The sequence below is a fragment of the Bubalus kerabau genome, chromosome 19, assembly GCF_029407905.1.
Source record: "Bubalus kerabau isolate K-KA32 ecotype Philippines breed swamp buffalo chromosome 19, PCC_UOA_SB_1v2, whole genome shotgun sequence".
Taxonomy (NCBI): domain Eukaryota; kingdom Metazoa; phylum Chordata; class Mammalia; order Artiodactyla; family Bovidae; genus Bubalus; species Bubalus kerabau.
The window spans coordinates 25669111-25683271 of NC_073642.1; the positions used below are offsets into that span (position 1 = coordinate 25669111).

Below are 14161 nucleotides of genomic sequence, written 5' to 3' on the forward strand. Positions count from 1 at the left end.
CCTTCTCCAGGGGATCTTCCCTACCCAGGGATCAAACCCGGGTCTCCTGCATTGCAGGGAGATTCTTTACCATCTGAGCCACCAGGGAAGGATGGGCGTGAACAGCTTCCACTGGAAGTAGTTGTAAGGATAATGATCTTATTGGAGGGATGTCAGCATTTGGTTAAAGTGGGAAGTTGGGGGATGTAACCAGCTAGAATTTGATCTTGGGCAGTGATTCTGGCCACCAGAATAGAGAAATTGAAAAGCAGAGAGAAGGGACGTGAACTAGAACCTCCTTTCCTCACTCACTCTACTGTATAGTGTTCTGAAAGATATTTATGGCCTTTCAAGTGTTCTAAGTCTTAATTCATATTGCTAAAATAAAATACTTGTTCTCAATGTCTTATTTCTCCAGCACCCTCAGCTGCTCTGAGTGTAACTGAGAATTGGGCAGTAAGCTCAAGGGTCTCTGAGGAACCGCAGAAGAACTAAAATGAATATGCAGTAGCTTCAGTATAATTCAGCAGAAACTGCCCAGGCCTTCTCTGAGATTCTTATCCTCTATGTGCAGTTCTAGGAATCTGATTTATCTAGTAACAGGTAGAATCAGCTCCTGAGGCAGTGGGTAAGGTGGTATTGGTTTGGTAGTATTTCAAGAGAAAATTAGACTTATATACCCAAAAGCACATAGCAGTATGGGGTCATTTAAGATATCATTAAACTGTTTTATTCTTCTGAACCCCCATACTCTAGTCTTTGGTCATAATGCTAATTCTGGGATAATAAGGAAAGGTTAAAAGATGCCCAGAATAAGAAGATACCATCATCAGGAAATAAATGGATGTTTTGACATTTAGAGATGTGAACTTAAGCTGTCTCTAAGTTTGTTTAAGTGAACATTTTTTGATGAAGAAGAGAGAAAGCTGCTATGGAGTGCTAAAAGGCCTTTAAAATTTTGGCTTGAAGACTTAACTTTAGTCTCTATAAATGGAGACTGCCTACCTCTCAGGATTGAGTCAGAATAAAATGAGGTGATGTATGTGCAAATAACCCTGGAAAGTCTGATGTGCTTTTCAAGTTATTTTTCACTTTGCTCATTATCTTTTCAAATATTCCTCAGAGACTTAACTCCAATGGATTGCTTGTCTAAAACCCTCTTGACTGTCTATGCAATTTCCACTTGCTTCCCAGATTTCTGTATTCAGATGAAGTTCAAATCGGCCCAGAAACAGTTATGACGACTCTTTATACAGCTAAGAAGTACGCAGTCCCAGCCTTGGAAGCGCATTGTGTGGAATTTCTCACCAAACATCTCAGGGCAGATAATGCCTTCATGTTACTTACGCAGGTAAGTTGATGTAGCTAAGGTATGTATCTTTTAACTTTAAAAATTGTGTTTAACTGTATATGAATGTTTAATTTCCTGGAGAATTAGTCTGAGATCATCATTTTTAAAGCATATGAAGTCTTCTGATTTCATTGAGGGAAATATATCAGGTTCATATGATTTTAGAATAGAAAAACAAAGTAGAGTTAATGTATCATATAGGTGAAGAAACTGAAGAAAGTGTTAGTCACTCAGTTGTGTCCAACTCTTTGAGACCCCACAGACTGTAGCCCATCAGGCTCATCTGTCCGTGGAATTCTCCAGGCAAGGATACTGGAGTGGGTTGCCATTCCCTTCTGCAGGGGATCTTCCTGACCCAAGAATCAAACCCAGGTTTCCTGCATAGCAGGCATCGCAGGCAGGTTCTTTACCATCTGAGCCAAGCCTTAATGTAAATAGGGTGTTTCATCTCTCTAAAGTTACATAGCTATTTAGGGTTGGAGTTGAGAATAGTGACCAGCGTTATTTCTGCTGTGATTGAAAGTATGAGAGTATGAAGCTTTCTGGACCTTAGTGCTCTATTTTTGTTGGGTCTGAAATTAACATTGAGTATTTCAAGTCCAGAGCAGTTGTAAGATTTACTGTATTCTGTCAGCTTGGTGACCCACTTCTCGAGGGTTTAGAATTTATTTTTATTTTTGAACACCAAAAACATTTTGTATTGGGGTATAGCCAATTAACAATGTTGGGATACTTTCAGTTGAGCAGTGAAGGGCTCAGCCGTAGATATACATGTATCCATCCTCCCTCAAACTCCCCTCCCATCCACACTGGCACAAAACATTGAGCAGAGTTCCATGTGCTATATAATAGGTTTTTGTTGGTTATCCATTTTTAATATAGCAATGTGTACATGACTTTTCCAGAGTCCTTAACTGTACCTTCCCCCTGGCAACCATGAGTTCATTTTCTAAATCTTTCTGTGAGTCTCTTTCTGTTTTGAAAGTAAGTTCATTTGTATCATTTCTTTTTTCATTCTACATGTAAGGGATGTCATATGATATTTTGGAGAAGTTAAAATTTAAGAATATTCTTTCTTTGACACTTACGAAAATTTTCAACGAGTATACTTTAAATACAGAAAAGGGCACACATCATGATACGTGTATAGTCTGAATATTTACATACTGAACACATTTATGGAGCCATTAACCAGTCTTCAACATACACTAGCTAGCACTTGTTAAATGCCTATAATCTGAGCTTCATACTTGAGATATAAGTAAATCGATTTTTTTCTTCTTAGACAGTGTAATGATACCCTTTTACGAATTGTTTACAAAAATCCTAAGCTAGTCTGTAACTCAGTGCCGGGGGTGAATTGTGTCCTCAGAATTCACGTTTTGAATTTTAATCCCCAGGACCCTCAGAATGTGACCTTACTTGGAGATAGGGTCTTTACAGAGGTGAGAGAGTTAAAATGAGGGGGGTGGGGGGGATGTCTAAGTTGATAATATGTAATCCTGCTGAATACTAGTAGTGGAAATAATCGCGGATATTCCTTAGCTTAACCCTCTCATTTTCCAAATGAAAAAACTAAAACCTGACTAGTTAACTACCTGCCCAGAGTCTCACAACAGGCTGGGTGGAGTCAGACTTGTTTCCCATTGTGCATGCATTCTGTCACATCACAGATGATGATACTTTTTGTAAATCTTTGGTCATTGAGTATTTATAGTTACAGAAGAAAGAACATGCCGATGTCACCTCTTCTTGGACATAATCACAGAACTCCATGTCTGTGTGTATTGTACACCAGACACAGGCTATTCCATTTGTATATATTACCACATTTACTCCTTCTTTAAGCTGTGATGTTATTTATTATTATTATTATCCCCCTTTCAAAGATGAAATAGAAACTTAAAGAGGTAAATATCTAACGTAAGGTAAGATAGCAAGTGGTAAAAGGTCTCAACCTTAAACCAGTAGAGTATGGTGATATTGATAATAACTGCAAGATATATTGAGTGACTTAGTGTGCCAGGTCCCATTCTAAATACTTTGTATGCATTAATTCATTTAATCTTTTCAATAACTTTAGGAGTTGTAGCTATCCTCGGTGAAGATTTTCTAATCATCCCCTTTTTATATAGAAGCACAGAGAGGTGAAATAACTCAATAAAGATTATATAACTAACAAGTGATATCTGTTGTTCAGTTGCTAAGTCTCATCCGACTCTTTTGCGACCGACCCCATGGAGTGAAGCCCGCCAGGCTCCTCTGTCCATGGGATTTCCCAGGCAAAAATACTGGAGTGGGTTGCCATTTCCTTCTCCAGGGCATCTTCCTGACCGGGGAATCAAACTTGCATCTCTTGCATTGGCAGGTGGATTCTTTACCACTTGCATTTTTTTTTTCCTTTTCTGAACTTGTGATGAAAATCTAATGAAGAACTTGATCATCATGATTCTTTGTTGTCTGAAGAATTTTATTGTGTGTGAAGAGGGTCACTTAACTACTTTCATTTTTTTTAATTCAGTCATAAAATTTAGAAACCAGTAGGACTTTCCTAGCTGTCCAGTGGTTAAGGCTCCGAGCTTCCACTGCAGGGGGCTTGGGTCAGATCGATCCCTGGCTGGGAAACTAGGATCCCATGTGCTACACGATGTGGCCAAAAAAAGAAAAATTAGAAGCCAATAAATTAAACTTTGACAATGAAAATCCACTTTCTAGTTCAGTAAGCCAAAGTCAGCTATATCTTACTTTCTCAACATGTATCTTATTTTCTTTTGCTTACCATTAAGTTTCTGGGATTCATTCCTGTTGTTGTAGATCTACACACAGCAATATGGGCCTGAAAGTCTGCATTTCTAATAGACTTTCAGATGATGCTGGTGCTTCTGAACCACATTTTGAGTAGCAAGGCTTAACATATGTCACTGAGGAAAAAAGGAACTTTTCAGTGCTTTGTTGGTCTTAGAACTCAACATTACTCCAGATTTTTCTTTGGTGGGGTCATGTGAATTAGCCCATGAATTGTCATGTGAATGTCTTGTTCCTGCCAAGTGAATCATTTGAACTGAGCATGTTCATTTACTTGAGAGGACCTATGCCAGCGTCCCTCTAAAACAAAGAACCAGTGTGCTGCCCCAGCGTGGATTACATAGGGAAAACACTCTGGGGCAATACAGTCATTAAAAATAGTGCCACACTCAAGTTTAGAGAAAACTAGTTTTACTCCTAAGTAGCAGCAGTAGATTCCCAGGCAAATATGACATCGTATTGAATGACTGAAAATATTGCTACTCTGAATAAAATAACTTTTACCAAAAATTATTTTTCCTAAAAGTAAAATAATCCATTTTTCTGCATAAATACTAACTCAGCTATAAACACTGAGTTGGCCAGCTAGAATATCTGCCAACATTAGAATTTTACTTACTTTTAAACTTGTTTTTTTGAATTATAATGTACATCCAGGTAAAGCACATATTATAAGTTTGACTTCTGACTTCTTAAAGCTCAGCTTTGCAGAAATCATATAGCAGTTGACTCTTGACTAACATGGCCTTGAACTTAGTGGTAAAAAATTACACATGTAAATTTTACCACTAAGTGGTAAAAACTAGTAAATAGTGCATGATTTGTGGTTGATTGAATTCACGGATATGGAAGAACCTCAGATGCAAAGGTCCAACTGTAAGTTCTGTGTGGATTTTCAACTACACAGAGGTCAGTGCCCCCAACCTGCAAGTTGTTCAAGGGTCAGCTGTATACTTTTTTGCTCAACATATACAGTACTTCGTTATGCTTACCATTAAGTTTGTGGGATTTGTTCCTATTGCTGTGTGTAGTTGTAGATCGTTCATTCTCATTGTATAATATTGTATCATGTAAATTTACTTACTTGCTTTGCTGTTTGTTAGGCCTGGTTTTTGCTTAGGTTCCCAGAACTTTAATGCTCTAAAATTTTTGTACTTTATTCTCTTCCCCCCAATCAAACAGGAAATGGTGGAAAAAATCTGTTTGTACTGGTATGCTTGACAATTGATGTTATCATTTAGTGAAAAGATCCTAAGACTGGGCTTTAAGGGCTGGCTTCTCCTGTGGCTCAGCTGGTTAAGAATCCGCCTGCAATCCAGGTGACCTGGATTCAATTCCTGGGTTGGGAAGATACCCTGGAGAAGGGAAAGGCTACCCACTCCAGTATTCTGGCCTGGAGAATTCCATGGACTGTATAGTCCATGGGTCATAAAGAGTCAGGCGCAACTGAGCGATTTTCACTTTCACTTTGGAACATGGCTGGCTAGAGTCAGTCCACCTCTCTGAGCCTCTCTTTTCTCATGTGTATAATGGGAAGATGTCTGCCTTATCTACCCTAGAGTGTTTCATTAAGGATCAAAATATATAATATATAAGTGCATATATATACATATAAAAATAAAAATAACAGTTGTTAATGGTAATTGAATTAATTGTTATCTTTTGGACATTTGTGCTTTTCACTTTTATTTCTGATTTTGAAATGAAAAGTTTTAAGCATATTATAATTGTATTTTAAGTATGAGTTTTTATATAATTGGCAGTTATAACTGTTTACAGTATTACCATTGAATATGGACAGTCTGAAGTTAGAATAACTGTGAAAATAACTATCTTTTTATATGTTTAGGCTCGTTTATTTGATGAACCTCAGCTTGCTAGTCTTTGTCTAGACACAATAGACAAAAACACAATGGATGCAATAAGTGCAGAAGGGTTTACTGATATTGACATAGGTAAGTTCACTGTGAATTAAAATGTTAACCTCTTAAGTACAGTAATGTGTTACTAGTGAGCCTTGTTGGCAGAGGAGCTGTTTTTAAATCAGTGGTTTTTCCAAGTGATTTTAAGTTAGCCTCTTTAAGAGTTTTGCTTTCTTTATTTTGCTGAAATAGTCCTAAAAGTCTTAACTACCTCATTGCCTTTTAAAAGATATCAGATCAAACAAATTTTCATGCTCACCATGTGCATAGCATTGTATCAGGGCCCTATAAGAAATACAAAGATGGGTAAGATTTTTATTTTTTTTTCTTTAGGAAACTCATCTATTTGGAGAATCAGGGAAGAAATATGTGAAAATTAAGATTAAGACATTACATGGAAAAGATGACATATGGCAAAATGTCTTTTCGCCTTTTCGGAACTAGATACATAGAAAATAATTACTATGCAAATCCAAAATGTGAAGAGAGCTCCTCATAATGGGATGTTAGAAGAATCTTGGCACAGGAAGTTCTGACATGGGCCTTAGGGAATAGATAATATTTGGGTAATGAAGAGGGGAGGGCATTAGAGGCAGGTAGAACCACATGAAGAAAGCGTGTGTAGAGGATGGGCAGTGCAGGGCAAGTGAAATCCAAGATGTGGGGGCCATGTAGTCACAGGCCCAGGAGTTTGAATTTTGTCATGTAGGGTAGCAGAAAGAGCAGATCCAGCCTGTAACTCTAAAGATCATCGTCATCTAATGAGCTCAAAATATCTTATATCTTATTCTGGGCTCCGAATTTGTGTAGCCAACTATTTACTTGACATCTTCATTTAGAGCTCTTATAGGCATTTCCAATAGCACAGCTAAAAGAAAGCCATTGATTGTCCCATACTCCCTGTTGTCTTTTCTGTTCCTTTCCAGTGTTGTTTTTTTTGTTTGTTTGTTTTTTTTAACTCTTCCTTAATGGCACCACCATGCATAACTAAAAACCTAGAAGTTATTTTTAACTACTCTCTTTCATACCCCACATGCAGTTTATCAGCACATGTTCTCTGCTCTCCAGTCAAAATGTATGCTGAGGAAATTCCTGGTGATCCAGTGGCTAGGAGTTAGTGCTTTCATTGCTGGGCCCAGGTTCAGTCCCTGGTTGGAGAACTAAAATATGACAAGCTGTATGGTGCAGCCCACATCCCACCCCCCTAAAAAATAGTATCCTGAGTTCTGACTATGTCTTACTTTGTCTGTTGCTCCCACCTGGTCTAAGTCACTGTTCTCATTCACCTGGATAAGCTCTGTGCTCTCCTGTTGTCTCCCTGCTGCCACTCACTCTTTTTTTTACTTTATTTTTATTTTTTATTGGAGTATAATTGCTTTACAACGTTGTATTGGTTTCTACCATATGACATTGTGAATTAGCTATCAGTGTGTGTGTGTACCCTCCCTCATGTGCCTCCCTCCCACCCCTTAGGTCATCACAGAGCACCTAGCTGTGCTCCCTGTGCAATACAGCATCTTCCCACTGGCTATCTGTTTTGCATATGATGAGGTGTATGTTTCAATGCTACTCTTTCAACCCATCCCACCCTCTCCTTCCCCTATTGTGTCCACAATTCCCTTCTCTACATCTGTCTCTATTCCCGCCCTGCAGATAGATTCATCAATACCATTTTTCTAGAGTCCGTATATATACATTAATGTATGAATATTTATTTTTCTCTTTCTGGCATTTCACTCTGTATAACAGACTCTAGGTTCATCCACCTCAGATCAACTGACTCAAGTTTCTTCCTTTTTATGGCTGAGCAATATTCCATTGTATATGTGTACTGCAACTTCTTTATCCATTCATCTGTCGGTGGACATCTACGTTGCATCCTTGTCCTGGCTATTATAAATAGTGCTGCAGTGAACATTGGGGTACAGGAGTATTTCTGAATTATGGTTTTCTTACGGTATATGCCCAGTAGTGGGATTGCTGGGTCAAGTTGTTCAGTCACTCAGTTGTGTCCAACTGTGACCCCATGAACTGCAGCACACTAGGCTTCCTGTCCTTCTCTGTCTCTTGGAGTTTGCTCAGACTCATGTCCTTTGAGTCAGTGATGCCATCCAACCATCTCATCCTCTGTCACCCCCTTTTCCTCCTGCCCTCAGTCTCTCCCAGCATCAGGGTCTTTTCCAGTGAGTTGGCTCCTCACATCAAGTGGCCAAAGTATTGGAGCTTCAGCATCAGTTCTTCCAGGGTTGAATATTCAGGGTTGATTTTCTTTAGGATTGACTGGTTTGATCTCCTTGCTATTCAAGGGACTTACAGAGTCTTCTCCAGCTGGGTCATATGGTAGTTTTATTCCTAGTTTTTAAAGGAATCTCCATACTGTTCTCCATAGTGGCTGTATCAATTTACATTCCCACCAACAATGCAGAAGTGTTCCCTTTTCTCCACACCCTCTCTAGCATTTATTGTTTGTAGATTTTTTGATGATGGTCATTCTGACTGGTGTGAGATGATACCTCTTTGTGGTTTTGATTTGCATTTGTCTAATAACAGCAATGTTGAGCATCTTTTTGTGTGTTTTTTGGCCATCTGTATGTCTTCTTTGGAGAAATGTCTATTGAGGTCTTCTGCCCATTTTTTGATTGGGTTGTTTGTGTTTCTGATATTGAGCTGCAAGAGCTGCTTAAATTTTGGGGACTAATCCTCTGTTGCTTCATTTGCAGTTATTTTCTCCCATCCTGAGGGTTGTCTTCTCATCTTGTCCACTCACTCCTGCTTTCATCCTGTCCATTCTCTACACAGCAGCAAATTATATCACCTCCTTAGCTTCCAGTGTCTTCCCACTGCAATTAGAGTAAGATTCAAATCACTTAAAAAACTTACAAGATCCTACATGGTTAGGCCTTTTATTAGGGTAGGCCACGCTTGGGCATGGTGTTGATAACAGATATACCCCAAAATGCAAGCTTAACACATTTGCACAGATAAACCCCCCAAACGCATACTGACTCCAACACAAAGAAATTGATTTCACACTCACACAGCAGTCCGAGGCAGTATCCCTGGACGGTGATTAGCTTTCTGCTACTTCCTGTGGCTGAGTTATTATCTGTACCTTGCCGACAGATGGGAAAACACCCATGTTTTATGAGCTTTGGCCTTGAAATGGCACCCTCGTTTTGGCTCTTACTGCACTGGACAGAATTTAGTCACCAGACCTCTCCTGACTTCAGGGGAGGTGAGGAGATGCACATGATTCACATCCCAGGAAGAAGAGAAAACAGAAGTTTTGTAAAGAGCTGGCAGTCATTACTTAACCTCTCTCTCTCTCACCTGTCCCCTGCCATTCTGTTCCTCATTCGCTGTGTTCCATATACACTGGCCACAGTTATTTTTATTTTTTGAGCCTTTGTAATTGCTATTCCTTTTGATTGGAATCCTTTTCCCCACTCTAAATCTTTGTATTATTGTTGTTCAGTCACTCAGTCGTGTCTTACTCTGCAACCCCATGGACTGCAGCATGCTGGGCTTCCCTGTCCTTCACTATTTCCCAAAGTTTGCTCAGACTCATGTCCACTGAGTAAGTGATGCCATCCAACCATCTCATCCTCTGTTGCTCCCTTCTCCTCATGCCCTCAATTTTTCCCAGCATTAGGGTCTTTCCCAATGAGTTGGCTCTTTGCATCAGATGACCAAAGTATTGGAACTTCTTTGTATGGCTACCTCTTTCTAATCGTTCAGATCTTAGGTTAAAGGAGACCTGAAATGTGCCATCTCACACCTACTTAAAGTAGATACCACATTCCCCTAAACAATCCCTGTTCCATTATTCAGATTTATTTTTCTCTTAATATGTATCACTCTCTGAATATCTTGTCTGGGTCTTTGTTTATGTATATGTTGATTGTCGACCTTCCCCTTTTAGATTGTAAACTTCTTAAACTCTAAACTCCTTTGTCTTGTTTACCACTGTACCTCCAACACTGAAAGCAATAGAACACAATACGTGTTCAGTTAATATTTGTTAGACTGATTGGCTGTGTCTAGAATGTTGCCTTTCCTTCCCATCTTGGCTGGTTCTTACTCAGTCTTCATGTCTTGGCTCAGATTATAACCCTGCAGAGACTCCTTTCTTAAAAGCTGCAACCCTCTCCCTTCCATGAAATTTAATATATTCCTGTTTACAGTAACATCTCTGTCTTGGTTTGCCTGTCTATTGCGTATTATCATGGGAAGGATTTATACTCTTCCTACGTTATCCTGAAGGGCAGGCACTACATTAGGTTCCGCCCCAGCACCTGCACATTGTGTGCTCTTTGAGTTTTTGTTGATCTACTGGATGTTTGAGAGCCCTGAACACTCCACCTGTTGGCAAGGAAGCATGACTCAGTCCCAATTTCTTTCCTTTGAAGGGGCGTCAGGTGCTCCACTTCAGTCCACTCTCACGTGAAATAACGCTGCCGGCATCAGGGTGACTCACTCCAAGAAGCTGTTTTGTAAAAAGCTTCTACATTAGTCATGCCATTGGGTCCTGGAAGTCTTGAAGGATGAAAACCCCATAAATATTTGTTGATTGAATTTGACTCGCAGTGGTTTTATATTAAACCCAGTATTGTATTATGTACATAAATATAATCTTATGTGCTTTCATGATCTTTATTAGGCTCTCAGCTGTCATTTCTTATTATAACACATCCGTCAATAGAAGACCTGTGTGTTCTCACCTCATAGTCTAGTTTGTCTCAAGTGTACTTGTTAAGACTTGGGAATGAAAGAGCAGTCTAGGAGCTGAGAGGAAGCAAGCCCTGGCTTCAGGAGCTTTTTTTCAATAGCTTTTTTACATTCTAGGGGTGCTTTTTCTCCCGTGGCGTTTGAATACGTGCTCTAGAGGGATATGCTTACCTTTTTACAAGTAGTGAGATACTGTTTCTTTCGCAGCATTCTGTCAAAGGAAAAAGATAATATATCCTTTGATAGAACAGAATCAATTTATATTATGCCAGGGGCAGTATAATGTGCCTTTTTTTTTTTTTAAGTCTTTAAGTTTCTGTGTTTATCTTTTCTGCAGTTAGTTACTAGCATACAAGGTAGCATACAATGTAAGTTGGAAGTTGTCTATTTTTCTATTGAATGATTAAATATTATGGTAATGATGTTTTCCTAATTCTACAACTATTGAGGTATACTGATTTACATTCATTTTCTGGGTTTTCCTAGGGCCTTAGTTTATACACATCTACTCAGCTGTTAGAGAAGAAAAAAGCTTGAGTTTATAAAAAATCAAAGGGTTATGTTTAACCTTTTCATTTTTAACATACTGTTGAGCCCCTTCTGTGTTCTAGGGACTGTGACATCTTTGCTGGAATGATACCTGTGTTTGTTATTAAATCTATATTTGGTTCTGGTATGAATGTGTAGCCACTGCAGAATAAAATTTTGTTTTTAACAAATTTTTCTGAAGTGTGTGTTTCTGGGCAATTTAACTGTATTTTAATGTTTTCATTGATTTCTACAATATGCATCCTCATTTTTATGTAAACTTAAAATACAATTGTTAGATATTTTGTAATAGTGCCTACTATATTGAGGGTCTTTAGAAAATCTTGAACAATCTTTTTTTTTTTTTTTTTTTTAAAGAAACAAAGCTTTCATTTTGGCCATTTGAGAAAGATACCTAAAAAATGTTTTACTTTGCTTGTCCTTATTAAACAATACATATTGACTATAATTTAAGATTCTTCTGGTTATTAGAAGTCATTATTATCAGTATCAGTTATTGTAAACTGAAGCCGTCAGGTCTCTGAAGTTCTTTTAACATCTCTTTCTCTGTGTAGAAGACTCCACACTGTCCTTTTCAAGTACTTCTGTCTACTTTTCAGAGTTTTCCTCTCTTCTTGTCCCTGTTAGATTGCAGCATGTCATCTCATGTTAATGAGTTAGCCTCTAAAGCCCTTTTCTCTGAACTTGCTGCTTCTGGTCTACTGTAGCTTAAAAATAACTCAGCCTATTTTAATTTTGCCCGTGATAAGAGGAAAAGGATTCTGAGTGAGGGCCTGAGTTACGGTCATGACATTTATACTCAGATGTCAAATAGGACTTCAAACTTAGTATGTCCAAAATTAAACGTCAGCCTCTCCCCACTTCCTCTCCCCACCCCACTTCTGCATAGTTGCTCTCATCTCAATTGGTGCCACTGTCAGCCCACCATTGCTTACCGTTAACCTGAGAGTTACCCTGGACTTAGGCTTCCTGTCACCCCTTTAGAAAGTCTCCTGTCAGAAAGTCTCCTGTCTCCTTTCAGAATATACCGTGAATCCTGTCATTTTTCACCACTTGTGTCTGGTCCAAGCCACCATCACCTCTCACCTGGAACCCCACAAGAAGCTCCCTACTGATAGTGTTTCCACTTTTGCCTCTGTTACCATCTCTTCTCATCACAGCTTCCAGAGTGGTCCTTGTAGAACATAAAATGTCACAGCCCAATACCCTCCAGAGGTTCCCTTTTCCACTCAAAAGCCAGATGATCTGCAGGATGCCTTATGAATGCCTTCTGCTTCCCCCGTGTTCTAGCTTCCTCACCTCCTACTTTCCCCTCTTGCTCGCTCACTTCCCACCACACTGGCCTCCTGGTTCTTCCTCAGACACGCCAGGCACACCCTCATAAGAGACCCTTAGCACTGGCTGGTCCTGGAGTGCCTTCTCTCGAGATGTCTATTGGCCTACCAACCCTCACCCAAAGCCTCCTTCAGATCTTAGCTCAAATGAGGCCAATCCAAACCATCCTGTTTTAAGCTCCATTTCTGATTATTCCACTTACCCTGCTATTTTTTCCTACATTTATTATGTGACACATTATAACTTACTTATGTTTATTTAATGTTTCTCCCATTAGAATGTAAGCTCCATGAAGGAAAGAATTTTTAAGCCTTTTTGTTTAATGATGTATCCTTGGTGTCTAAAATAGTACCTGACACATTGTGAGTGGTTAATCAGAAATATTTGCTGAATGAATGAATGAACTGTAATCTGTAGACTCTATGAATTTGTTCATTACTGATTGGGAGCCTTTTTCTCTTGACTTATTATTCTTATCCTGGATATTTAAGTATGCTTGTAAATGGCATGAAATATATAAGGAGATACTGTATATAGGCTTTCATATATGATAATAAGTTCAATATTAACCTTCTGGTAATTTTTTAAAGAATTCTTTGCAGTTCCTTTAATTCTTTAATATTTTTAAATGTAGAATCTATAGCTTTAAGTAACCTATTTTTTATTGAGAGTTGAAATTTTAATTAAGCATATTTGTCAGTATTTTGTTAAATAGCAAAATATTCCTAATTTGACTTATTTTTGTAAATTACCTGTAGACACACTCTGTGCAGTTCTAGAAAGAGACACTCTTAGTATTAGAGAATGTCGACTTTTTGGAGCTGTTGTACGATGGGCAGAAGCAGAATGTCAAAGACAACAATTGCCTATGACCTTTGGAAACAAGCAGAAAGTTCTGGGGAAAGCACTGTCCTTGATCCGCTTCCCATTGATGACCATTGAGGAGTTTGCGGCAGGTAAGGCTGTAACTTGTCCAAAATCTACTTGAAACTATTGCAGTGGGCAGTCGGTCTCCCTATGCGAGAGAGAAAAAGAAGCTATTCGTGTATATACATTTGTGTGTGTAATGTCCTCCAGTTCTCCTGATAGCCTTTGAAGATACATTGTAGGTTATATATCTTTTAAAAATATGAATACATAGAAGTTACACGGTATCTTATAGGTTTAAGAATGGCACCTGGGAGGGGTTAAGCACCTTACCCAGAGTTACAATGACAGATCTTTCTGACCCTTAGGGTTGATGCTTCTTAGTTCTATGACCAGTTCTTATTTCCCATACCAACACTGAGAATATTCTGCTTCTAAGTCATGGCCAGATTGATTTAAAAGGAAAAAATCTCATAACTGTTTACAATTATACTTCTTTATGTTTATTGGCCATTTGTATTTTTTTCTTAACATTCATGACTTTTATTCTATTGAGGTATTCAGATTTTTCTTACTATGTTCCAATATTCTCCCAAGTTGTTTTTGCTGGTTGGAATCATTTTTT

General features: G+C 38.6%; 1 protein-coding gene across 5 annotated transcripts in view; it reads left to right on the top strand.

The window, feature by feature from the left end:
• The window catches only part of BTBD1 (BTB domain containing 1), a 46142-nt gene that overhangs the window by 10294 nt on the left and 21687 nt on the right, over window positions 1-14161 (top strand). For 2 of the 5 annotated variants that reach the window (XM_055556030.1, XM_055556026.1), the window contains exons 2-4: window positions 1174-1330; window positions 5985-6090; window positions 13428-13625. In XM_055556030.1, coding sequence (XP_055412005.1) covers window positions 1174-1330; window positions 5985-6090; window positions 13428-13625 — 461 coding nt within the window. Of the gene's footprint in view, window positions 1-1173; window positions 1331-2730; window positions 2776-5984; window positions 6091-13427; window positions 13626-14161 lie in introns of all 5 variants that reach the window. The other 3 variants (XM_055556025.1, XM_055556027.1, XM_055556028.1) reach the window with 3 other exon arrangements.